At 36.1% G+C, this 26,755-nt stretch overlaps 3 protein-coding genes across 11 annotated transcripts; 1 reads left to right on the top strand and 2 right to left on the bottom strand.

Moving 5' to 3' along the window:
* Positions 1 to 1,467: 1,467 nt before the first annotated feature.
* LOC107803125 (disease resistance protein At4g27190) lies at positions 1,468 to 7,916 on the bottom strand. 8 transcript variants are annotated; one of them, XR_001651962.2, is made up of 4 exons: positions 7,769 to 7,916; positions 3,297 to 6,326; positions 2,954 to 3,038; positions 1,468 to 2,382 (listed from the first exon to the last, which is right to left on the bottom strand). XR_001651962.2 is itself a non-coding variant. In XM_016626758.2 (3 exons), exon 2 carries the CDS (start codon positions 6,313 to 6,315, stop codon positions 3,307 to 3,309), a length of 3,009 nt encoding a protein of 1,002 aa, XP_016482244.1. In that variant the 5' UTR covers positions 6,316 to 6,326; positions 7,769 to 7,916; the 3' UTR covers positions 1,468 to 3,038; positions 3,297 to 3,306. The 8 variants fall into 8 exon arrangements, 4 of the variants coding, with proteins under 4 accessions (XP_016482244.1, XP_016482245.1, XP_075076043.1 ...); XR_012694380.1 differs by having other exon boundaries at positions 1,468 to 2,345; XR_001651961.2 differs by having other exon boundaries at positions 2,954 to 6,326.
* Positions 7,917 to 15,833: 7,917 nt separating this feature from the next.
* LOC107803124 (uncharacterized) lies at positions 15,834 to 20,345 on the top strand. The gene is made up of 3 exons (XM_016626755.2): positions 15,834 to 17,010; positions 18,389 to 18,466; positions 18,769 to 20,345. The coding sequence occupies exons 1-3, from the start codon at positions 15,973 to 15,975 to the stop codon at positions 20,209 to 20,211; spliced, it is 2,559 nt and encodes an 852-aa protein (XP_016482241.2). The 5' UTR covers positions 15,834 to 15,972; the 3' UTR covers positions 20,212 to 20,345.
* A 591-nt stretch (positions 20,346 to 20,936) lies between these two features.
* Positions 20,937 to 25,680, bottom strand: LOC107822240 (protein ULTRAPETALA 1-like). 2 transcript variants are annotated; one of them, XM_016648763.2, is made up of 4 exons: positions 25,420 to 25,680; positions 25,001 to 25,193; positions 23,105 to 23,411; positions 20,938 to 21,283 (listed from the first exon to the last, which is right to left on the bottom strand). In XM_016648763.2, the coding sequence occupies exons 2-4, from the start codon at positions 25,173 to 25,175 to the stop codon at positions 21,112 to 21,114; spliced, it is 654 nt and encodes a 217-aa protein (XP_016504249.1). In that variant the 5' UTR covers positions 25,176 to 25,193; positions 25,420 to 25,680; the 3' UTR covers positions 20,938 to 21,111. The 2 variants fall into 2 exon arrangements, with proteins under 2 accessions (XP_016504254.1, XP_016504249.1); XM_016648768.2 differs by having other exon boundaries at positions 20,937 to 21,283; positions 25,001 to 25,680.
* Positions 25,681 to 26,755: the final 1,075 nt, after the last annotated feature.

The raw sequence follows: 26,755 nt of genomic DNA, 5'->3' as shown, positions 1-26,755 counted from the left end.
GAAAAGACTCATAAGTTAGAAATAAACCAAGGGTATCTATACATGCAATTATGATGTATATTTGTCAATTGAATTTTTAGATGTTAGTAACTATTAAGCTCCCGTTTTGTTAAAGATTTTAGCAAAAAAGTTCCAATTTTTTATTTTTTGAAAATATTGTTTGTCATGTAATTTGATCAGTTTTTGAAAAAAAAAAATTGATTTTTTTTTTCAACTTCTCAAAATCTAGTTTAGCGTAGTTTTTGGAGAAAATTCTTTTTCCACTCAAATAAAATACATGTTCAAATACAACTTCAACTTCCAAAATTTATTTTCAAAATTCTTTTTTCAAGTTTCAACCAAATTTATGTCGAAATGCTACTAAGTATCTCTGTAATTAGGGGTGTTTGTCGGTCGATACGATACGGTAATTAGACTTTAAATTGGCCTACCATTTTGCATGTTATTGTGCAAAATGGCATATAAAAAAGTTGTATCTCAAATATGTATAAAGCTCAACATCACCTTTAATTGATGTTAGAATCTTCGTCTTTCGACTATAACTGTCAAAATGGACCAGCCCAGCCCAAGCCTCGTGGGCTTTTAAATTTGGTGGGTTAGGACGAGCCGGGCCGCCATATGAATAGGCCTTAAAATGGCCAGCCCAACCCAGCCCTAAGAGGGCCGTGGGCTAGGGCGGGCCGACCCTTCAATTTTTTTTAGAAAAAAAAAATTCTTAAATCCTTAAATATTTTTTTGTGACGTAGTCGATTAATCATGTAAACAACTTCTGTTTGGTTAGGGCAAACAAAAAACTTGATATTTGACGAGGAATCTCATAATTGAAATGCAAATTATCTATATCTCTAGCTCTTCTTTTTTAATGTTACATGAATATTTTCTTAACACTTTTCTTTCATCTATCTCTAGCTCTCTTTTTTTTGTGTTTAAAATTGATCTTTTTCTATAATAAAGAGCAGTTTAAATATTAATAATATATTAAAGTAATCCAAACTGATCATTGGCCACTTAAAGTAATATTTTCTTTTGAAAAAAGATTATTATTGGCCACCTAAAACTTTTCGAGTTCGTTATTAATTAAGCAAAAGAAATTGTAATTTTGTCATATTATATGCATGTCAAAAATCTAAATTCTAATTGATATGGAAGGGTAAATGAGCAATCTAGGGTTGGGGAATTAGGATTATAGTTAATGGTATTCTTAGTTTTTACTTTTTTTAAATATTTAATAGTTAATTAATTTGAATTTAATTAATTTTTGGCCCACGGGCCGGCCCAGGCCCAACCTCGGTCAAGCCTCAAGGGCTAGTGGGTTGACTTGGGCGGGCCTATAAGCCTCGGTTTTAAATGGGCTCAAAAAATCCTAGCCCAACCCTACCCAAGTAGCGGGTTGGGTTGGACTGGCCTCACGGGCCAAGCCCATTTTGACGGCTCTATTTCGACTGTGCAAGGACAAGAAGAAAACTGTAATACAATTGTTGCTATATGTTGCAAAGTCTACATATCTAAATCATGCGACAAATTAAACAAGCTCTTGAATCCATTGAAAGTGCTGCCAAGATCGATGCAGAAACTGTCATCGTGAACATATTTCAAGCTCGCGATTACAACAGAGTTAACTACACAATTGCATCATAGATGTTGCTCATGATAACACAAGTTGTTTCATTTTATAGCCCTTCGCACCAAACTGTACGTGCTAGCCATGGCTGCTGCAGCCTATGAAGGCATAAACCTTGAGAGCAGCACTCGAGTGCTCATCCTCGTCCTGGTGTTGTGGATGCATTGTCATTCATCCGCTGGAAAGGCCTTCACTTGATGAAGCTGCTGACTCGCTAAAGAAGTTGCAGATTTTGCTACTTGAAATGGCCTTGACTTTAACAAATGATCAGAACATTTACATTAACAGTGCAAATGAAAACAGTATCCTTTATCTGTATGCTGCTGCTGATCACCCGAATGGGAAAGGTCTGGGCACCATCAGGCGGGATGTGGGCTATGACCGGCCCAATTTCAGGGGCATCCAGTGGGAAGGATGGGGTCGACCCAACCACGTTCCCCTGAAATCTGATGAAGGTCCAGAAAAGGTGTCTCAAGCCAGAGAAAGAGTGATGATGGGAGCTTGTCTATGAGTAGCTATATACAACATTCCAATCGTGTCTACGGATCTCTCAGCTGCACGACAGATTGTACAGAAGGTGAGCGCCTGAGGCGAAGACCTACTGATTGTGCAAACTCTAGGCCTGTTTCATGGAGAGGAATCAGCCGAGATAGACTGCACCTGCTGGAGCCAAACCAAACTGGAGCTGATCGTGTCCAGAACCATGTTGAGACACTGGCAAGGTCTGGACTTAGAAAAAGGGTATTTTACTGAATTTTCTCCTGAAATGATAATTGAAAGATGCATAAAAATAATCTCTGCTAATTTGGACTGATTCATCACTAAAAATGTGCATGCAGCTAAAATAATGAAAAATCACTTCTTGAAATCATGGGTTTCTATGACAATAAGAAAAACTCACCTAATAATCCCCTCTTCATTTTCGTTACGAGGACTCAAAAACAACCAAAATATTAAACACGACGACAAAAGTTTGATATGATATAGGCGACAGCACTGTTCTTTATTTAATAAAATAGAAGAAAGAAACGCATAATAGCTTAGTAGGAAACAAGTCGGGATAAACTGCAAAGTAAACAAGGCATAAGTCGTTCCATTACAATCCCTTTTTTTTGTTTTTTCTAAAGTTCCTGCCAGGATTAGCCATTAGGCATAACACAATTTTTCAGATAATTGGCCTACTCACTCAACACAATATGTCCACTATCTTAGAGGTGAACAAAAAAAATTGATTCAAAAATATTCAGTACTTGTGACTTCAAATCAATGTTGATCATATAACAATTTGAAATCCCTAAAGAGTCTTTAAGAGAGTGTAAGCTTGTTTCTTACCATGAGAAAGTTATTGTGGCCCGAAAGAAGAACTACCAGAGCTTGTAGCGTGACTGTAATAGGGAGATAATCCAGGACAATAAAACTGTAACCAAAACAACGCATAAGTGCATCTATTACAATATTAAATGGTTCTTGAGGTTTCCTGCCAGAAATAGCCATATCCGTTCTCCTATTCAGATATTTGCCTACTCAGTCAACGCTCTATATCCGTTCTCCTATTGTGTTGAATAAGAAACATGATTCACAAAATTAAAAACTTTTGACTTCAAATCAATTCTGATTAAATAACAGTTCAAAATCCCTGAGAGAGTCTTTAAGAGAGTGCAAGCTTATTACTTACAGTAAGAATATTATCGCGGCCCAAAAGAAGAACTCCCCGAGCTGCCACCATAACTGTTTATGGTGTTGGAATCAACCCTAATGTCTTCATTAGGAGCAGATTCAGGTTTAAAGAGTGGAGCAAGGAGAGACGTGGCAATAGGGTGGTTCCGCTCTAATGTCCACCACCACCTTCTGCTTCCTTTTATCTGTTTGAGAGAGTCAGCTAGTTGCTGCCTTATTTCCAGAAAGAAGGGAATTATTTCCAGCTCCGGACAATCTATGACTTCAATAGTCGTTAAGGAATCACAAATCATCGGACCTCTGCATATGCTTCTCAGTCTTGGTATAGAAACTAATCTTAATTTTTGCAAACTTGGGAGGACCACTTCATTGTCGTTCTCTTGAATGACCTCTTCACTTTCTGCTTCTGTAACAATCTCCTCCAGCATTAGACAGCTTCGCAATTCAATCTCTTCAAGGTTGTTGAGTTGCTGCACTAACTCAAGTGGCAGCAGAGTAGTGAGATTATCACAGGCAGTAACATTCAACACTTTAAGTGTTGAAAGAGTGCCCGCTGGTGGAATCCCCTTGCATATATTTTGCAGTCTGCTCAGACCCTCGATCTCTAGCAACTCTAATTCGGGAAATGTGCCCCACTCGGAAGTTATAATCCATTCCATCTCGTCGCAATACTTTATTTTGCAATGTTTTAGGTGGGAAGAGGCGTTCATAATAAACATTGGTAAGTGAGTGATACCAGAGCATTCATGAACGGCCAATTCAAGTATCGTTGGCAACCAAGAAGGGGCTTCCATTTCAACGATGTGAATCCCGAAAAATCCTACACTATTTTTTCCAGGTAATTTAGAAGATTGAGGATAGCCTAAACAAAATTTGAAACTCTCAAGCATGCTCCAGTGACCTGACAAGACATAACGATTGAAGTCGTGCAAAGTGCTGAAATTGGCTTCAAGGTTTGCCAAGTTGGTGCAGCTTGCCACGACATTAACAAAATCCAAACCGAACATTAGAGGTTGCCATAAACCAATCGTTAAGAGGTCTTCCAAAAACCTGAATGTTCCTAAAATTCGAATATCAAATCCATCAACAGTAGTGTAGGAGAGATCCAGATGCTTCAGATTGAGTAACATTTCCATTCCCTGTGGCGTACACTCGATTGATGTAGAAGAGAGATCCAAAACCCTCAGCTCCTTGAGCCTTTCCATTGTTGGCACGTAACGCAAGTTCCAACAACTGCGTAGTAGCAGAGCATGGAGGTTTTCCAGATTCGAAAGTGACTCGGGTAACCTAGCGATGCCTGTGTAAGATAAGTCCAGAACTTTGAGACTTCCTAGATGGTTAAAGAAAGAAGGAAGTATGCCCTTGGACAATGAATTATACTGCAAGAGCAAGGTAGTTAGCTGAGGGCATCTCGGTTCAAAACTCAAAGTGCTCAAATCATTTCTCATTAAGGAGATTCTTTCAAGGCCTACAAGCCATTCATTCTCAACTGGTGGGACACGAATTCCACTTCCTGCTCGGATCATAAACAGTGGATTCACTCTTGTAACAGCTATTGCCATATCCCTAATGAGGTCATGCATTTTGACAAATTCATTCAAACTACCTTCTTGACAGCCGATCTCTAACAGACACGCGTTTTTCAGTTCATCTAATATCATCTTTCCCTGCAGCATCTTGGATTCTCCATACCCGAGATTATCCAACATGCCTTCCCATATCCAATATTTAATCAGTTCTTCAGTCTCAATATGATGATCCTCTGGGTACAATGCACAATAAAGAAAGCATGACCGAGTCACATTGTCCTTCAGTCTTTCATAGCTAAATCTCAGACGTGTAAAGACTCGATTCTCCATTCCTTCTATTCTTCCCATTGCACTTTTCAGCTGGCTTAATGCATTTTCCCATTGCCTCATATCATTTTCTCTTCTTAAAGCCCGACCAACTGTTACAAGAGCTAGTGGAAGACCTCCACACTCCATCGCGACATCCTCGGCAACAGCTTGTAATCTTGGAGATGCTAGCACCTCGTCACCGACCTTTTGTTTAAAGAGGTCATATGCTTCTTCCTTAGAAAGCACACTAACTTCAACGTCTCTCATTGTTTCCATGCCACGACAAACCATCATAGATCTGGTAGTTATTATCAACTTGCACTCATGCCCATAACCTGGGGATGGGATTCCTACAACCTCCAACGAAAATGCTTCCCATAAATCATCTATAATTAAAAGAAATCTTCTTCTTCGCATCAAGGCTTCAAGTAATTGAGCTGCTCTTGCCATTTCATCGTCTTCCTCATCAAAAGATAAACATACAGCTCTAGCAATATCCTTTTGTAACTTTTGGACATTTGAATCCTTGGATGCCGTGACCCAAATGACATTATCAAAAGCTGTGCTCTCTCTCAAAAGTCGATTATTAATTGCTACCAAGATGGATGTCTTACCCACTCCCCCCATTCCATAAATACCAATTATCCCAGTGTGTCCATCATTCAAATACTCCCACACTAATTTTAAACTTCTTTGAGCAGTTTCTCCCACTAATGAAGTTGCTGGTAATATGTTTCCTCTCTGAGGCATCATGTCAACTAATGAAGCATCTGGATATATGCTCTGCGCCAACAGCCTGTCGGCTTCTTTAATTTTCTTATTAAAGTGTTTCCCCAGCTTCAATCGAGACGTATAATTTGGACAACATCCATTTAAACAACTCTTGTTTTTAGTAATTTCTTCTTGCAAGCAAGCTACAGAACTTTTGATCTTTCCTACATTAGTAAGCCACATATTTACCTCAGCTTTTGGCTCCATTCCGCGCCATACTTTTTCCACTTGTAACTTTCTTCTAACATCCTCCTCCCGAGCTTTAAGCAATTCCATCTTTTCTTCAATTCTATTTGCTAATGCATGAGGCTTTCTCATATACATACATTTTTCGGAAATGGATTGATGCGAGCAGGTCTCTCCACAAAAACATTGTATCATGCTTATCACTGCACCAACAATTTCCATGGCCAGTATGTCTGCAAACCAACAGAAGGCAAAGATAAAGAGACACAAAACCAACTATAAGGTGGCTCATGTAAGCAGACTGCTAAGAAAAAGACATTGAACCTAACCCAAGTCTAAAAGATAGTCTATGAGGTTAAGAATGTTAAGGACCAAGAGACTATGACTCATACCCTCAGCTAAAGTCCGAGTCTAGCACCAGAGGAGGAGCCGGGAATTGAAGTTTATGGGTTGAGGATTGTAGTCCGTTTTAAGTTATTCGGTTCTAAACTAATAATTTGTATAAATTTAATGGATTTCTTAAGACAAATACAATGTTTGGACCAAAGCTATTGAGTCGGGCCGAACCCGTATCTCGCATGCTAGCTCCGCCCTGCCCAGCTCTCCCACCTTCCCCCCAAAACCCTTTCCCAGCACGCCCACATTTACATATTTGAAGTGTGGATAACATAACATTTAGCTATAACAATGGATAACCCAACATCAAGGACGGGTCTGGCTCTAAAACCACCGGAGGTGTCAAGGCCCCACATTGGTTGAGGCTATGAGTTGTATTCTCTTTATACAGTCTTGAACAATCCTCAGCTCCAAAAGTTAGCATACGGGGTTAGAATCGTTCAAGAATATATAAAGATATTACAACTTAAATCCTCAACTAATGTGAGACTCTGACACTCTATAATCACAACTAATAAGGTTTAAGCTGCAAACCAGATAGTAACCGTCTATACTAAAACCATCAAATTGACTGCCAAGTTTAACATTTCCTGTTAAGTTTAATTTCTATCCACTAAAAATGAAAATAAAAGTTACTTAAAAGTCAATTGCAGATGGGTAATACTGAGTATAGTTGGGTAATGCAGAAAAAGAAATGGAAGCAGCTAACCTATTGGAACTAATCAAACTACACAAATGGTATAAACATTCTTCACACCATCAGTGTATATAAAACCAAATTCTTTCCACTTTCATGGTTGTCTCCTCAAGAACTAATTTTAATCACTATCCAACATCAATTCAGATCGAATTCACCACAGCCAGTGACGGATGCAGGTAACAAGTTAGGGGTTCAACCGAACCCATTAATTATAATACAGAACATAGACATATATGTAAAAGATTCATAACTCTATAAGCGCAATGGGTTCAATGGTAAAATTATAAAGATCAAGCCATTGAGTTAAAACCCTGGATCCGCCTTTGGTCACAGCAAAAGTAGCAGATATTCGTGTTGACAAACAGCAAGTACCCATCAACTCAACATTCATAAGATGGACCGTATTTGAGGTAAGAGTGAATTTCATTTGGCCATAAAAAAGATCTACCTTTTTTCGGAATTAGTGTTTGGCTATATAGAAATTTCAATTTCACTTAAAGTTGAATTTAACATAAAGGATATGCAACTTTCAGCAGGAATGAAAATATACTGAGAGATATTGTATATATAGCTACTAACCTGAAGTGACAAATTTGAGAAGACTTTGATTCAAACTGAGTTTATTGAAGCAAAAATATCAATATGACAATATGTTTAAAGAGTGTGAATATATATGAAGATACATGCCCTGTAATTCATTCAGATAATGAAAGTCAAGGCCAGCTACGCGTTGACGCCAAGTCATCTTCATATATAACTGAGAAGCTTCATCTGTCATTTTCTTGCCCCACATTAGAATAATTTTTCATTCCATTAACTAATCATGGTATTCCGGTTTCAAATATTAGACCTTAATTATAAGTTTGTTTGTCATAGTTTGACTCTGCTGAAATTTAAGAAAGATAGAAAAACTTTTAAAATTAATGATCTATATTGCTATAGCATTTGTAATGTAATAGTCCACTAGTGATATTGTCCGCTTTAGGCATTAGTCTTCCGTCACTAGGATCTTAGGCTTGTTAATTTATATCCCAGCATTCTCTTGTGTTTTGTCGATGTGAGACTCTATGTAAAGCCGGGATTTTCCTAAACTCAGTTTAACTCTGGCCGGCCACCATCGGCAAGGCTAATACAAGAGTGGCTCTGATACCATCTGTAACAGTCCAGCCCGCTAGTGATATTGTGCGCTCTGGGCCTAAACCCTGACGCGTTTTAAACCCGTGAAGGCTTAGGTCTAAAGCAGACAATATCATTAAGGGCTGGGTTGTTACATGTATATGACTATAAGATTTTTAAAACTTATTATTTTAAGCATATTATAATATCTATATGGCTTCTCATTAATAAAATATAAGAATGTATCATTCTTTTTGGGAATATATTAATAAAAAATTGTGCAAGACAAAGTAAAACAAGAACTTTGTCTTTATAAAAGTTCACGAAGTACATTTAATATTGAATTAATCAAGATGTGGGATTTTGATTCTTTTACATAAAAAAAAATATATTATATTTAAATTATCTTTAAAACTATATTACCCTCAAATGTTGAATAACTTTACAAATTTAACCTAACAAATGTGCCAATTTATCGGATATCATGTACCAGACCTAGGTATACGTAGATAAGTGTAAACTTAAAACAGAAGACCTTATCCAAAAGCCTCTAATAAGAACATGTTTTGAACATAACAATTTAATTGTTAAAAGGTCACAATTCGAATTGCAGAACTGTCAATTTAAATATACTTATCTTCTTTATTGCGAGTAAGACTGCAAGAAGAGAAAAATACCTAGTAAAAATTAATGTTTCTACTTTATGTAACACAGATATGAAACATAACCAAATATCATAAAGTAAAGCATGTTTCATAAAATTTGTATAGAGAAGCTACAAGTCTGAAGTTATAAACTATTGCAGAGAAGCCATGACCCCTGTATATTTAATAAATTTTTAATACAAATACAGAATCTAAGCAAAAGCTAAAGCTACCAGGTTCGTCGAACCCGTATCTAACACTACCTTCGCCCTTGATTAAGAATGTAACTAGTCATGTGTGGGCAAAACTTCAGCTCTACAAAACGGACATGCATTCTTTTGCTGCAGCCACTTGTTGACGCAGCCAACATGAAACTCATGGCCACATTGAAGTTTGCCAATAGTATCTTCACCTTGATACACACATAAACATATCGCACATGTTTCTTGTTCCTCGTCGTCATCTATATCCATTACAGAAGCATAATAAGTTCTTGTTTCAACCTCGAACTTCTCTTCTTCCTCTTCTATTTCTTCATCCTCGAACTCCTCCTCCTCCTCCTCTTCTTCTTCTTCTTCTTCTTCTATTATTATTATTTCTTCGTGTGTGGGTAAAACTTCAGTACTACAAAACGGACAATCATTCCTCCTCCTCCTCAGCCGCTGATTGAAGCAATCTAAATGAAACACATCGTTACATGGAAGTGTGACTAATGTATCTCCATTCTGAAATTCCAAGCAGCAGATGAAACAAGCAGCTCGTTCCTCGCTATCATCTATATCCATATCAAGATCACAATAAGTTGTTATTTCCCAATATTCAAACATGTTTGGAGTACTATCATTAGATATTCCACTTGTTTGATCATGTGGAATATCAGGTTGTTGTAGTTGGTTCATTCTTCGCAAGTGAAAATCATTATTTGGTAATGTATGAGTAGCGAAGTGGGGATGTTGGTGATGATCTTGAGACATATTTATTGGGGGGAAAATTCTCAAAAGTTTTGTTAGGTTTTGAGAAAAGAATACAAAGGAATTTTAGAAAGATGGGAGTGTAATGATACACAACGTTAATCTATTTTATTTATAGGACAAATAAAGGAAGTATTACCGAATTTGATAGGGAATAGGATTTGGGAACTTTTGTTTCCTAAAATTCTTGTTTCCTGAATTTTTTGTTTTTTTCTAGCTTTCCCCACACGCTTCCTTTCCCCAACATGCTAGGACTAGGATTTATTAGTTAAAAGAAATAGACAAAATGATTCAAATATTTACCACGAAAGATTAATATTAAACTTTTCAATTTAATTTAATTAAAATATAAAAAATCACAAAACATTAAAATTTTAATGAATATTACTCCCTCCGTTTCATATTAAATGAGGTACTTTCCTTTTTAGTCTGTTCCAAAACAAATGACACATTTCTAAATTTAGAAATAATGCAACTTTAAACTCTTTCATTTTACTCATTTACCCTTAATGAGAAGCTTTTATAGTCACACAAATGTCATGGCCCCACAAACTTTTTACCCCTTAAGCTTTTAAGACCACAAGTTTCAAAAATCTTCTTCTTTTTTCTTAAACTTCGTGTCGAGTCAAACTACCTCATATAATATGAAACAGAGGGAGTAATATAGTTAAGTAATTGAGGGAGGGCAAACCTCAATGTTTAGTCTACGCAAACCCCATGCTGTAGGGCAAACCTCAACGAGGGCGCCGAGTCCATAAGGGGGGTGTATGTAACACCCCGGACTTTAGACAGATTCTCACATCGGCAAAACACAAGAGGGATTATGGGTATATAAGTTAACAAGCTTTAGATCCTAGTGACGCATTTTAAACTCGTAAGGTCTAGGCCCAAATCGGACAATATCACCGGCGGACAGGGCGACTACAGTACATCTAGTTTCTATTAACTTGACCTACGAACTATTAGTAATGTGCATACAAACTAAGTATTATATGATCAACTTTAATCAAAAGAAACAACTATACAGACATTATGAATGATGTAATTGCATCAATAAAATACAACCCTTATTTTATTTTTTCCATAAAATCCGTCAAATATAATAACAATTAAAGTTTTTCCAAAATATTTGACGGAGATTTCATGCTTCATATTTTCTTTTTTCTTTTTTTGATGTGTTACCCAGTGTTCGGTAATTCAGTGGGGCCGTCTCATTTGAACGGGCGCCATATAAGACCCATTAAAGGAGTAAATGCTCTCTATAGTAAATTTTTGGCTAATTTACAAAAAGAATATTGTAACAATAATACTATTCTCATTGAATTTAATTACAAGATTAAGAATGTAACCAGTCATGTGTGGGCAACACTAGAGCTCTACAGAACGGACATGCATTCTTTTGCTGCAGCCAACATGAAACTCATGGCCACATTGAAGTGTGCCAATGGTATCTTCATCTTCATACTCACATAAACATATCGCACATGTTTCTTGTTCCTCAGATTTCTTGTTCCTCCTCATCCTCTATATCCATTACAGTAGCATAGTAAGTTCTTGTTTCAACCTCGAACTCCTCTTCTTCCTCCTCCTCGTCTTCTTCTACTATTTCTTCGTGTGTGGGCACTACAAAACGGACAATCATTCCTCCGCCTTCTCAGAGTAAGTTGTTATTTCCCAATATTCAAACATGTTGGTATCATTACATATTATTCCAATATCAGGCTGTTCTTGCTTCATTCTTTGCAAGTGAAATGCATCATTTATTGGTAATGTACGAGTAGCGTAGTAGGGACGTTGGTGATCTTGAGACATATTTCTTGGAAAATAATTCTCACAAGTTTTGTTAGGTTTTGAGAAAAGGAATACAAAGAAATTTGGGAGTGTAATGATATACGTTAATAATCTATTGTATTTATAGGACAAAGGAAGTATTACCGAATTTGATAGGGAATAGGATTTGGGAATTTTTGTTTCCTAAAATTCTTGTTTCTTTAGGAGTAGGATTTAGTTAAACGAACGAGATAAAATGATTCAAATACTTACCACGAAATTAATATTAAGCTTTTCAATTTAATTTACTTAAAATATAAAAAATCACAAAACACATTAAATTTTTAATCAATATTAATATAGGTAAGTAATAATATTAGACATCTTATCTAATTACTTAATCGTTATATGATGATTTAAATATATTAAAATAAATTATTATGTATGTGTTAATGGTGGTTAGGTTGGGAAATATATACGTCTTATGCAATTGTATTTATATTTGAGAGACATATATTTTTTTACAAGAATTGTTTTTTGAAAAATTAATGTTTTATTTATGCAGCCAAGCAGAAGCAATAGAAGGTATTTTTTTATTATGCTGCCAAGGAGAAGTTATAGATTTCTGTTTGTTCTCCCAACAGAAAAATCAATCATGCTAGTACTATATATTCAACTAGTAATGTTCATACAAACAAACTATGTATTATATTATCAACTTTAAACAAAAGAAACAACTAACAGCTTGTTTGGATGGTTGTTACGCATCATTTCATAATGTATTGTATCGTACTGTATTGTATTATACTGTATCGTTTGATAAATACAATGTTTGAATACATTGTGTCGTTTGTCATCGTTTCATGATATCACGCACCAGCAATATGAAAAATACACTTGCAATATTATAAAGAAAAATTATGATACAACGTAAAATTACTATATAAAAATGTAGAATAAATGATAAAATAATTTAATAATAATAGAGGGTGAGATTGAGAGAAAAAGACAAGGTAACGATGCGACCACACCAAATCGGTCGTTACATAAAGTGGCACATTTCGTCGTTATGTAACGACGGATTTAACGATACGATACAATAAAATATAAGTAACAATCAAAACAAACATTGTATTTAAAGTAACAATACGATACGATACAATGGGTAACAACCATCCAAACAAGCTGTAAAGAGACATTATGAATGACGTAATTGCGTCAATAAAATACTACTCCTTAATTCTTTCATAAATCCCGTTAAATATAACAATAATAAAAGTTTTTCAAATATTTGATGGAGATCTCATGCTTCATATTTCGTTTTTCTTTTATATTTAATACCCGGTGTGCGATAACTCATTGGGCATTGTCTCATTAGAACTCGCACTAAGTAAGGCCCATTAAAGGAGGAAGTGCTTTCTACCAGTAATTTTTGGCTAATTTACGCAAATGTTCATGTATTAGGCAATTTTTAGATTTTGTCCCTATTCAAAAAGTTGTGAAAACATAATCTTGAGAAAATTACCCCTTAGGCCCTTCCGATCAACGTCAAACTCGGGTCTAATGTTTGCTCATATAATTTTTAATTTGCTCAACCTTATAGACAAAATATTAAACTGTGGGCTAATATTTGCAATTACAATTTTAAATTCGAGTCTAATATTTTCTCATACAATTTATAATTTGCTCAAAAAGAATTTCTAGACCGTTGTTCGAAAGATTCACAAGTTGTAAGAGGAATAAAAAGAATAAAAAGAGAACCATTTATTAAATAGCTTATACAAAAGGAAAGAAACTATGAAAACTATGTGGACCTAGCCTACGATCAAAACTATTTATATCGTTAGTCGCAAAAGTGTATAAAATTTATCTGAAATTTCGAACACACACACACACATATATATATATATATATATATATATATATATATATATATATATATATATATATATATATATATATAATGTATATTTTTTATCATTATTTTAAAAAACGGCTATACAATTTTACTTTCTTTTTTTATGAGCAAACTACCCGCTATAGCCCCTCAAAATTTTAATAGCCCATATTTTGTCTTACTTACAAAAATGGCCCTTCGGCCCAAACGTATTGCATATAGTAGCCGAAAGGAATAAGCATGACTACACAAGCGCTTGTAGCTTAGTGGTTAGGGTGCCTGTTTCCTAAGCTGAAGGTTGCAGGTTCGACCCTCACCTGGCGCGATAGAGCAACCTTTTTTTACCTTTTAAATGTACTTCTGGATCTGATAAGAATTAGCTAACAATTGAATGAAATATGTAAATGCAAATCCGCGCGAGTCCCAAATTTTTGTGTGCTATAGCCCATGCCTTCCGCCTTGGGCCCGGATGGATCCGTCGTGGAATCGCCTAATATTTGTCCCGGACATCAAATACGGCATAAGAAACAATTTCCACCCACTCGAAATGACCACATCATATTTTTTGGCATTTTACAGCCATAAAACGGCAAATCCGTGCGAGTACCAAATTTTTGTGTGCGCCCATGCCTTCCGCCTTGGGCCGGATGGATCCGTCGTTGCGAAATGTCTATTTTTTGTGTAATAACAGCCTATTTTTTGTATAATACCAATCTATTTTTGTATATTATTTGTATATTAACAGACTATTTTTGTATATTTTTTGCATAGTGACATTCTATTTTGTATATTTTTTGTATAGTAACAGTCTATTTGTATAGTGACAGTCTATTTTGTATATTTTTTGTATAGTAACAGTCTATTTGTATATTTTTTGTATAGTAACAATCTATTTTGTATATTTTTTGTATAGTAACAGTCTATTTTGTATATATTTTGTATAGTGAGAGCTAATTATACATAAATTGTATAGTGGCAGTCTATTTAATATATTTTTATATAGTGATAGTCTATTTTGTGCATATTTTATATAATGACAGTCTATTTAGTATATTTTTTGTATAATGACATTCTATTTTTGTATATATTTTGTATAGTGACACTCTATTTGTATATAAATTGTACAGTCACAGTCTATTTGTATATAAATTGTATATTGACAGTCTATTTTGTATAATTTTTGTATAATAACAGTCTGTTTTGTAGATATTTCAACTTTATGCATAATCATCTCCTCTGTTCTTCCTCTCATTGAGAAACCAACCACCAGAATCCATGGCCTCACAGTCGCCAAAAATGGTAACAAGATCGCCGGAGTTTTAAACTTTTTGCCAAAGATCTTCAAAATATTATCTACATATTCATAGAAACTATAAGAGAAAATCTGAGAAGAAGACAAGGTTGTCTCTCTCGTTGCCTTATGCCACACCACTGCCGAAATCCAGCCAGCCAACTATGACTATGACTGCTCCTCTCGCTTTCCTCTTATTCCCTATAGGTTGCTGCTACTGATTTTTACTAGTCACCGCCGGAATTGACCACTGGCTGGCGACGGTATTAGTTCACATCAATTTTCCAAGCAATGATTTAATCATTGAAACAAATTTCACCAACAGATGCAAAAGTCACAAGCTCAAAGTAAGTGGATTTTGAATTTTACTCGTCAATTCGCTTCGCCCAATTCATCAAATCACTAAATTAATAGTATTTCAATTCAACGGAACAATTCCAAATCTCACTTTTCAGTAACAAACAAACATTAACAAAAGTTCCAAACCCAGGCATGAGTTTCTTTTCTCGATTCAAAGTGCAGAATCAATGACACCAATAAGAGTAGTAGCGGAATTTCTTTTTTAATTTTTTGATTTTGAGTTTTGTGGTGACGGGTAAAAGTCCAGATCTTCTTAGATCTAGAATTTTCCAGCGAGGGAATTCGATCAGTGAAGTTTCCGGCTAGTACTTATCATTATTTTTAGGCTATAATTTGTATGGGTCAATTTGTGGGCTATCAGATGAAATTTGTTTTGCCCGATGGGCTATAAATGAAGTTCTCTTTTTTTTTTTTTTATTAAAGCTCGGATTTGAGACGTCTTTTATGTTATTGACTGAAGAGATTATAAGCCCAAAGCCCGATGTACCTAGGCAGAGTCCCTTCTGGTTATACTGTGGCCTTTTCTTCTTTTATTTTTCAGAAAGAAACTTTTAGCCTTGTAAAATATTCTGAACCCTTAAACCCTAGGGTTTAAGAACCGGCTTTTGCCGCGAGCAATGCCTCAGTTCAAAATCCGTACGTTACTCTACATATCCGTATATATAAACCCACATTTTCTCACCCTAAAACTATTATGAAATCTCTTTTAAGAACCCTAATTATATTCCTTAAACATGGTGGGTTTTTTGCATGATGATCCCATAATAGGTAGTAATAATGAGCTTGAACAAGACATCAAGAATCAAACCTCTTCAGAGCTTAAGCAAGAAACTGACCCATTTGACATATTTACCCCTGACCTAGACGAGTTCTCTTGCTCTTTTGCTGATTCGTTTCTTGATTTTGATTCCTTAAAGGATTTTCTTGCTGAGAGCCCCACAGTAGATAGTATGGCTGATGTGAAACAAGACCCATTTGAGGTTTGTAATGAAGAAGCTGTTTTTGGCACTGTTAATGGATGTAATGAGGTGGGTATTGGTGGGATTTGTGAGAAAGTTGAAGTTTTTGACAGAAATGATAAGGTGGGTATTGGTGGAATTTCTGAGAAAGTCAAAGTTTCTGGCGCCGTTGTAAGGGATAATGAGGTGGGTATTGGTGGAAATTGTGAGAAAACTGACATTTTTGACACTGTTGACAGGGATAATGAGGTGGGTTTTAGTGGAATTTGTAAGGAAGTTGAAGTTTTTGACGCTGTTGACGGAGATGGTGATGTGGGTATAGATGGGATTTATGGGAAAATTGAAGTTGAAAAGGAAGGGGATGTAGAGGGTTGTGAAAAATTGAGTTATTTGAATCTTGAAAAGAGTAAAATGGGTGTTATTGAGAAGATGGGTAAAGTTAGTATAAATAGTAGTGGTAGTGATATTGTTAGGGAGAGTGAAAATATTAGTAGGGATGAGGAAAAAAATGTGACAAGTGAGAAGAAAAACACAGGAACGAGTGATGTGTCACAAGGTGGTGATAGTGATACTGAGTCTGATATAGAGAGTTCATCTTGTTCATCGTTGTCCGAGTTCACGAGTAGTGATGAGGGAGGAAAAAGAAGAGAGGATAGAAAGGGATGGGGAATCAAAGGGGAGATGGAATTGGAAGAAGGTGAGATACAAACATCTGATGTAGATGTAGATATAGATGAGATGGTTGCTTGGAGCGAAGATGAGGAGGAGGATTCAGGTGTTAAAGGACCCATCAGGTCTAAGAACGAGCTTCCGGTAACGATTACATCTCTAACATCATATGCATATGGATTATAATGTTGCATTATGCTGTTTCTATACAATATCTACCATGTTGGACATTTAAGTGATAAAAAGTGGTTTATCGAATCTCGGCTAAACAATTTTTTTGACCAGAAACAGCATCTCTACCTTCTTAAGATAGGGGTAAACCTTCTTAAGGTAGAGGTAAGGTCTGCGTACACTCTACCCTCCCCAGATCCCACTAGTGGGATTACACTGGGTTTGTTGTTGTTGTAAGCCGCTAAGCTAATAACTCTGTTCTAGACACTCTTTACTTGGTTATAGTCTTCAGCCCTTTGAGGTTTATATTTACAGAAACAACAAAAAGGGGGAAAAACCGGAAACAAAAAAGAAGCAAAAACAAAGTCCTCAGTCCATGGATACATGCTGCAGATCTATTTTGGGGTTGGATAATGAATCCCCAATATCTATTTTGTTTCATTTGAACCCATTTCGTCAGTCCCATATGTTCCGGATTAGGCATATCAGTCCGACTTTTTTGCCTATAAAGAAAGTGGCAAAGGGCTTGACTGACTAGTTTTTGCATTTCGTCGTATTGAGAGGTTAACATATGTTCTGCATTAGGCAAGTCCCAGTATTTGGCTATACAGAAAGTGGAGAATGGCTTAAATGAGTAGTTTTTAGGCTTATCTAGTGGTTATCATCATCAAGTTATAGTTTCCTTTTGGTGGTATTGACGTAAGTATGTTTCATTTACAGTGTAGTGTACTTTGACCTGGAGGTTAGCTTGTGACTTATTGCTGACTGCAATTGTTTGTCTGATTATAATTTTCCTTCTACTTTTACATATAGAATTTTGATAGTGCTTAGACTTGTTCAATGGTGATAGATCTTTTGTGCATAAGCTGCATCCTTCAGTTCCCCCTGGTATAAGTTGTGATATTTAGAGGATTCTGCGCATACATTATAGATCCAGATAGAAAGAAAGAACCTAGGTATGAAGAATATCAGAGACAGCAAATGAAAAATGAGGAGAGGAGACAGAAGATAGGAACTAGGGAGAAAGAGCTTGGGGTGGGGGGTTGGTAAAGTCAGTTTTTTTAAGTGTAAGTACTGAATAAATCATTTCAGTAAACTCTGACTTGCATCCGTCGACTTAATTGTCATCGTCTGGTAGACTTGTTTAGTGTTTTGCATGTTATTGACACTATAATATTGCTCTCTATGTTTCCTCACTTGGTCATCCAGTTGAAGACATAATAACAGTCTTAAAGAAATGTGTCTTCCAAACAAAAAAACGAGGCAGCTAAGAATACTAATATGGGTTTGTTTCACAAATGATCATTTTGGCATGCAAATATTAAGTCATTTGTTAATCATGCATTTGCAGGTTCTTCCCCCGGTTCCGATAGTGAATGCAACTTTGCTACCGCATCACCAGACCCTGCCTGTTGGAGTTGTTTCAGCGGTAAGACAAAACAAAACAAAAAAGCAAATCACATTGTATTTCTCACTGCATTTGATCATTTTATTTTAAAGCAACAACAAAAAAAAAAAAAAGAGGGGCCGCCCTAAAAAATAATAGCTATGTTTTATATATTAAGTATAAATATACATATAATATACATAATCAGTGTATATGTTTTGTGTATTTGGGCTAGCGTCGTAATTATATTCGGCAGATGGGCCAAGAACAGACACTGCCTGCTTGTATATTATTTTAGATTCTTAATTCAAATGTTTATTTGATCTCTATGTGGTGCAATACAGATTCTTGGTGCCCAAGTTGTTGTAGAAGGGGTGGAGAAGCATAATCCTCTTAGTGATGGTTCTATTCTTTGGATAACAGAAAGCAGATCCCCACTGGGTATAGTGGACGAGATTTTTGGGCCTGTCAAGAACCCCTACTACATTGTAAGATACAATAGTGAGAGCGAAGTCCCCGCTGAAATCAACCAAGGCACTTTGATCTCTCTTGTCCCAGAATTTGCTAATCATGTCCTTATCGATGGAAGTCTTTACAAGAAAGGGTATGATGCATCTGGTGAAAATGATGAAGAGGTGCCCACGGATGAAGAATTTTCAGATGATGAGAAGGAGGTTGAGTACAAGAGAATACTGAAAATGAAAAAGAGGGGCACAAATGACGAGAAAGTTGGAAACAAGAAGAAGGACAAAAAGAAATTCAGAAATCGATCTCAGAACTCGAAATGTGAGCAAGCTATGAAGCCACCAGTCGAGCAAAGTCAAAATCTTGTCCCACCTGTTACTGGTTCTTCCCAAGGACAGAGGTCAGGCAATAGGACTGACTTAGTTCCTTCATTTCATCATCCGCAACAGGCCCCTGCTTTTGCAGCTCCTTCAAGTGGAGTTTGGACTAATATAATCCCAAATCAGCAGCCCGGGAATATGGGCTTACCTAATACTTTGCCAACAATTGGCATGCCATGGCAACAACAATGTCATCCTCAGCAAATGTTTCAAATGCCTTTGCCTAGTGGAGTACCTTTACAACAGCAATTCAATCCAGGACCTCCTCATAACTTTATCTTGCCGTTTTTACAGCCAGATTTTGGCACAGGGCAAGCGTTTGCACCTTGGCCGGCATTCGGACAAAATGGTTTCAATCAACCACCATTTGCTTTGGGGGGCTTACCAGGCCAACTGGCACATTTACCTTTCAACTTGGGAGGTCAGATACCAGTTAACGTACCACAAGCGGTAGCCAACAACAATTCACATCCACCCGCTGCAGTTCCTGCTATTAACGGTTCTCTAAACTTCAATCAAGGCAATCATTTTGGTGGTGGCTGGAATGCAAATTTTCAGGCTGGTGGTAGTTTTGGACCACAAACAGGAGACAACAGCAATTCACAACAACCTGCTGCAGTTCCTGCTATTAACGGTTCTCTGAACTTCAATCAAAGCAATCATTTTGTTGGTGGCTGGAATGCGAATTTTCAGGGTAGTGGTGGTTTTGGACCACAAACAGGAGACAGCAGCAATTCACAACAACCTGCTGCAGTTCCTGTGAATGGACCAGAAACAGGAGACAACAATTCACATCCACCTGCTATTGTTCCAGGCAATACTAATGGTTGTCTGAACTTCAATCAAGGCAATCATTTTGGTGGTGGCCGGAGAGGAAATGGTCGGGGTGATGGTGGCCGGTTTGGCCGTGGGAGAGGGAGAGGGAGGGCGCAACGTTATTGAAGGTGAAAACAAAGTGCTTCCCGTGGAGAAAATTACTTTTAACTTTGGTTCTACATATAGCAGCTAATTTCCAGATTTTTTTCCCCATTCCCTCGTAGGTCTGGGTGTGTATAGTGCTAGTTACTGTTTTAGTTTGCATTATAGGTTTTTTATTTTTTTCCCAAAGTTCCAAATGTCTGCTTATACGACCCTTTCTTTAGGTAATTTGTTCTTCCTGTTTTGCTCTTAGGACTAAGGGATTGGTTTAATCATCAAAATGCTAGATTTAGAATCAACTTATTGGTCTTATGGTATATCTCTGTATCGTGGATGAGAAAGATGTGTATTTGTTTATAACTCTCCTGGGGGTTGGGTAATACCTGGGGTGGCTATTTGTGATACTATGCAATTTTATGCATGGGATTAGATGCTTTAATGGGATCTTTTATCCTGGTCAGAGGAGAAATTACCAAACGTCTAGCATTACCTCACGCTTGGTGCCAATGAGGTTTTTATTTGAGAGAAACGTCTAGCATTCCTTCTCGAATTTGCTAATGTTATTATCTTTAATATTCATATATTTTTCAGAAAATATCTTTTGCTCATCAAAACATGAAAAAGGATTTTCCATGAACAATGTTTTCCGTCATACCAAATACACATTGTGTCTCACAGCAGCTAATTATGTTGTAAAGTATGGAGAATTAAAGGACCAGTCTGAAGTCTGAACCATAAAAACGAAAAACTAGATAGGAAAAGATAAAGCCTTTGACTGTAATTGTAAATTTGGTTAAATCCCTGAAAGAGAATGTCAGCAAAAACATGGTGTAAACATGTAAAGGGGGTTAAAATGAATTAATGATGGGGAAAAACATGGCCATCTAAATTGAAAGAAATATTCAGGTGTGACAAAAGAAGTAATTAAGGGTGATTCCTTGTGAAATCAATGCAAGTCTGGCAACTGCAGTCTGAGAAACGGCATATTTCACATCCAAAACACACACACGAAGTGCAACCTCTACACGTTGGAGAACGCGAACATCCTCTGTACACCCTACGGCTTGCTCGTTCGTCATCATCATCACATGAAACTCTAAAACACAAGAAGACAGCAAGCAAATATGTCCAGAATGAATACAAGTTACAAAAACATAAAATATTGATCATGGACATGGTATTGTTAAAGGGATGATAAATATAGTACACATCATAAAGGAAAACCAGGAAGGTAGAGTCTGTCTTCGCTAAATATAGCCACGTTATAGAAACTTTACTGTTAATTGGACAGCGTACAGATTTTGGTAATTGGCCTGGGATAGAATTACCCTTCCCAAAACTGCTAACTCCAAAAGAAAAGGGGAAAATGATAGAAGAAGCGGGAAAGGCTCCAATTCTCAAATCAAACTGCACATTACTAACTTGGAAAATTGAATGATGCATCAAGTAAAACTAAGTGGTAAATATAATCTCTTCCTGGAGAAAACAGAAACTTATTTGGTGGTTCAACAACTACACAGTATCACCAAAAATGGCATGTTAAGTATTAGAGAAAACATTCTGCCCACTCAGTCCAAAACAAAGTCAGCAACAAAAGCAAGAAATCAGACTAAAAAGAATGATAACCAAGCAGATTGGACATATCAACGAGATGTTCCTCGCCTATTCAGCAGCGTGGATAGGATTCATTAGTATAAACGAACAAAAACAGATAGCATGGCACCTCCGGCAGAGTAGGTCCAATTGAATGATAGAATTACAACCATGTTCATAATATTGCATTTCGAATTTCCAAGTCACATAGGAAACAGTATTATTTCCTTGTCTATACCATGTCCATTAACTTGAAACTTTTGATAGAATGGAGCTCAATCTAAACTTCCTGAACCGTGAATATCACAGATATCATGAGCACATAATCACAACAATGGTAATAATTTGATAAATTCTAGACATCACTTCCGGAATAACTTATTATCTGTTCTACTCAAGTAAAAACATAGTCTGGTCAACCTTAACTTCTGATAGTGTATGCCATCAACACATCTTCTCTTGGAGATAGGGGGAAGGACTTCCTTTCCATCAAAGTTTGGGGGGGGGGGGCGTGTAAGAAATTATTTGATATCTCCTAGTATCAAAGAAAGTACTATGACATTTTCCTATATGCGACATCTTTCTGTGAATTAGCTACTCATTCCATATTTGGAGCATCACATACATAACTAAACTCCAACGCTTTACACCATTTAAGCCTTGATCATGGATCCGACCATACATCTTGAGAGCAAGCACAATGCTAATTGTAGTCTTCTGATTGCACAAAAATCTCTGTTTCTGCCAGAGTATTATTAATCCAACGTAATTCTAATAAACCTTGCAAGTTGTCTCACTCATTGCACAACACCTTTCAGATAAATTATACTTCTGTATTTTGTGCACACTTTTCTGATACCAACATTTTTTATATGCTTGCAGCTACTTTTCCAAGAACGAATTCCACAGCACACTCAGAATTCACATTCATACATTTTGTCTCTCATTATTCAGAACTTACATTTCTATCAGAAACCTTTTGTCACAAAGCATGCCGGACAATACTTGTTTAAAGCAATGTCTTGAATACATTGAGTGGAATGATATAACTTCCAACTAGCAATCTCGAATGAGTGTTGTATTCATGTAGTGATTTTTAACTATTGGATGGTCTTTCATCAAGCTGAACACAAAATTAATTAGTTATCGGATGATTGAAATAGGTACTTAATTTGTGTACGAGCTAAAGACATCAAAATTAATTTAACAGGATATTGATCAATTAGAAGAGATCTTTTTTTGAATGTGAAAAATAAATTGAAAATAACAGCCTGCATATATAAAAGATACTATTGAAGAGATTAAGCATGAGAAGGAAACCTACTTGTCATAAGGAATGTCAAAGCACTTCCAGTGCGGATTAGCCAAAGCATCATGGTAGCTCCTGCATTCTTCATTTGTGCGGAGACGAAATCTGCGTTCTTTGTTGCAATCAGTACATCTGATAAACTCATCGCGATGACAAGCTCGCCCATTTTGAGATCTATTTGAAGATTGGTTATAATATTTGAGTAGTGCAGTCTTTACCACTGGAACTTTCTCACCATCAACAATGATCCAAATATTATTCTTCCATTTCCTAGATGTCTCTCTTCCAGAATGTTTCTCAAATGCAGCAGGAGTCAGCTTGTCTAATCACAAAAGAGCAACTTTTACTAGAAGCAACACATGGGAAAATATCTATCAAATAAGGTAATAAAAACAGTATAATTTTCTGTTTCATAAAAATCAAAGAGGTAAGAATTAGAACAAATTATACCATTGCTAAATGACTCAGTGATGATAAAAAAAAAGGGGGTAGAATATTAAATTCATTCCAATATGTAAGAACGTACTAATGAACAATGATCAAGTGACATACAGAAATATACATGCGTCACAAGAAGCTACAATATTATTGATCTTATATATCTACCAAGAACTTCAAACTTTCTAATCTGACAACCTAGTTTATATGCAGGAAAAACAAATTCCACATTTAGAGTGAAGAATGCCAGCTTAATTGTTAACTTGAAAGCCCTTCTACGGCTAGCACTTAATAGAAGTTCAAAATTACTCAAGAAACTAAGTATCTTGTTCCCAGACAGAGACAGTGCCTCTATTAAGAAGTAAGTGTACATTAGTTCATATCGTGTCGCTTCTTAAGCGGCAATTAACTTGTAATAATCCTCAGAATTCATAAATGCACTTAGACGGTTTTAAATGGAGCCACATGGATAAGGAAGATCCATCCCGCCATCCCAACTTGCTCGGGAATGCGCATGCTGCAGGCTTCTTTTTTTAAACCCCTCCCTAGGAGCTCCCCCATTTTGCTTACCACTTGAGCAATCCTCTCTTGCCACATGCTACAGGCATGTGTTCAACTAAACTAGTACACACTGTAAACGCTCCTTCCAGAAAGTAATTAGCAAAGGTCAAAGGAATTTTTTTTGCGGATGGTTATTTCTTAAGCCAATATCGCATGATAACTTTATGAGATTGCTGCCACCTAAATAGAACATATCATCAATCAGAAATACTAAAAGTGCACGCAGTATTGTTGGAAAACTAATTCAAAGTTGTAGTAGGAAACCTAGTTATTTAGGATTTGATTTATTTAATTCATGTCTAAATATGATTTGAAGTTAGAATAAATATAGAAATAGGCTTTCGTGTTACTAGTTAAAATAGGTTTCATACTACTATAAATAAGGGTATTGATAGCTTCTTTTATTTGAGGAGGAAATAAAGATTTGTAGAGAGCTTTCAGAAACTAATAATAAAATATTTTCCTTCAAGTACGAAGAGTTGAAGTGATAAACATCACTTCATCAAAGCCATATAAACAGAACTCATCATCAAAGATCACACTTTTTACCAACCAAATCATCTACAGAAGAGTCACATATCAAACGTACAATATTATTGTAGGCAGGTATTCTAAAATAAAAATACCATTAGCGCTAACCATCTCGAATGATCGATAGAATAAAACCGATTAATATGGAACTGCTAAAAGTCATTGTAGTCATTGTTGAGTATATCACAAAGAACATCCCACACTCAAGAAAATTATCATATACATGAAATATTGTTTTTTTATTAAAAAAAAACAACAACGCGTCAATTCAAAAAACACAAAAACAACATTCCATCGTAAGCCCATAGTAGAATCAAGAACATGCATTTAACGCAAACACATTTCTTAAGAAGAAACAAAAAATATTGGCGACGTAAAAACCTTCAGGGCAGCCAGGGGTGCAATCGCAGGAGATTACAAGTTCACCAGAGGAGAAAACCCTAAGTTTAGCAACAGCATCACCGTAACGGTGGCTGGTGCATCCACACATGACTTCCACGTAATCATCTCCTCTCTTCACTCCACTTATCTCTCTCAACTCTTCTTCACTGAACATATCGTCCCCTAACTCTCTCTGTGTTATTGCAATAAAACAAAGACTTTTAGTTTTTACATAAAAATCGAACCTTTTTTCGTATAAGAAATCAAAAAAAAAAAAAAAAAAAAGGGATCGAATACGACAAATATGCGAGTGTTCGTTGTGTGACTTTGTCGATAGAGTTTATACGTAAAAATGCATTGGAGAGAGACAAAAGGGGAAGAACCGAGAAACCGTTTGGGTATCTGATGAGAGAAATCACCTCAGCAAGTAGGCATCTTTAAGAGATCTGGTGTCCTAAGCTTCGAAAAAGGAGGATCTTTGGGGGTTTTATAGAGAGAAAGAGAGTGTGTGTGTGTTCAAAGAGTCAGGCTTGGGGTGGGGAGGGGGGAGGCAATGGTAAAAATAATTCAAAAATTGTATTCTAGTTTTGCCATGAATATTTTATCATATTTTCTTGTTGTTGGTATTGCTTGTTAGTTTCTGCTTCTTTTTCAAGAGTTTATCGGAAACAACCACAGATCTCACCTTATAGGATTACACTAAATTTTTGTTGTTGTTATTATTATTGTTGTTGTTATTATTTTTCATTGTGTGTTTCATGGAAGGATAGATATTGGTCTCTTGGGGGCTTAGGAAGAAAGGGGAAGAAAAATCCTTCACATGGGAAATGGAAGGAGGTTTTTAGAATTAGACTTTTAGCGTGTTTTCGTCAAGCATTTCCAATTCAAAAGGCACTTTGCCTTTTTTTTCAAAATTAAAGTGTTTGACCAAGTTTTTGGAAGAAAAAAAAGTGTTTTTGAGGAGAAACAAAAGTAGTTTTGGGGAAGCAGAAAAAAATATTGTCTCTCCAAAAACACTTTTGAGAAAAATACAATTAAAATTAGTTTTTATAAGTTTGGCCGAACATTAATTGCTGTTCAAAAGTGTTTTTCAAATTAATTAGTCAAACACAAATTGTTTCTCGCCAAAAATATTTTAAAAAAGATATTACTTAAAATAAGCTTGGCCAAATCGGCTATTTGAGTAACTAGCACTGCTACTTTTAAAGCTTGTTTAACTGTTCAAGCAGTTTAGACACTATTCTCGTGAAGGCTTTTACGGAGTAGTCTTTACTGCTCAACACTCACTTTTACACTGTCATGAGTTGTATTTTAATTGGCAGCTGGTTCTGGTTCCCGCAGCAGCATGTGCATCTTTATTCCTTTCTAATCGAAGCATTCCTCATTTTAGGAGTCCTAACTTTTTTATTATCTTTTTGGACAAATGTTACCTTAAAAAAGAAAGAAGTTATTTTACTATATATAACGTCGAAATTCTTCGCACTATATCTTAACGGTAACTTTTATCGTTAAGATATAACGCACAAATTTACTGCGATATACTAGTTTAGTGCCTGAAATCTGTGCACTATCACTCTTAAAAATCCGCCGCCTACATACATTGGGAATGCCAACAAGGCAACCACACATGTTCTTTTTCTTTTTATTCACATAAAATGAAAAAGGGCCAAGTATATCAATTACTCCATCCATAAATGTATACATATCACATACATGGATGCTAACATAAACACTTTTAACTCTTAATTAAAAGCA

This window comes from Nicotiana tabacum, chromosome 8 (genome assembly GCF_000715075.1).
Source record: "Nicotiana tabacum cultivar K326 chromosome 8, ASM71507v2, whole genome shotgun sequence".
Taxonomy (NCBI): Eukaryota; Viridiplantae; Streptophyta; class Magnoliopsida; order Solanales; family Solanaceae; genus Nicotiana; species Nicotiana tabacum.
The sequence above is the reverse complement of the archived record's forward strand: the minus strand, read 5'-3'. Positions and strand labels throughout refer to the sequence as shown.

Excerpts from the sequence above, each read along its gene's own strand:
- LOC107803124 (XM_016626755.2), top strand. The coding sequence starts at position 15,973 with ATGGTGGGTTTTTTGCATGATGATCCCATAATAGGTAGTAATAATGAG. Across the intron at positions 17,011-18,388 it reads GGTCTAAGAACGAGCTTCCG|GTTCTTCCCCCGGTTCCGAT; the intron begins GTAACGATTACA and ends ATGCATTTGCAG. Across the intron at positions 18,467-18,768 it reads CTGTTGGAGTTGTTTCAGCG|ATTCTTGGTGCCCAAGTTGT; the intron begins GTAAGACAAAAC and ends GGTGCAATACAG.
- LOC107803125 (XM_016626757.2), bottom strand. The coding sequence starts at position 6,315 with ATGGAAATTGTTGGTGCAGTGATAAGCATGATACAATGTTTTTGTGGA.
- LOC107822240 (XM_016648768.2), bottom strand. The coding sequence starts at position 25,175 with ATGTTCAGTGAAGAAGAGTTGAGAGAGATAAGTGGAGTGAAGAGAGGA. Across the intron at positions 23,412-25,000 it reads CACCCCTGGCTGCCCTGAAG|ACAAGCTGACTCCTGCTGCA; the intron begins GTTTTTACGTCG and ends TTTTGTGATTAG. Across the intron at positions 21,284-23,104 it reads TTTGACATTCCTTATGACAA|AGTTTCATGTGATGATGATG; the intron begins GTAGGTTTCCTT and ends CTTGTGTTTTAG.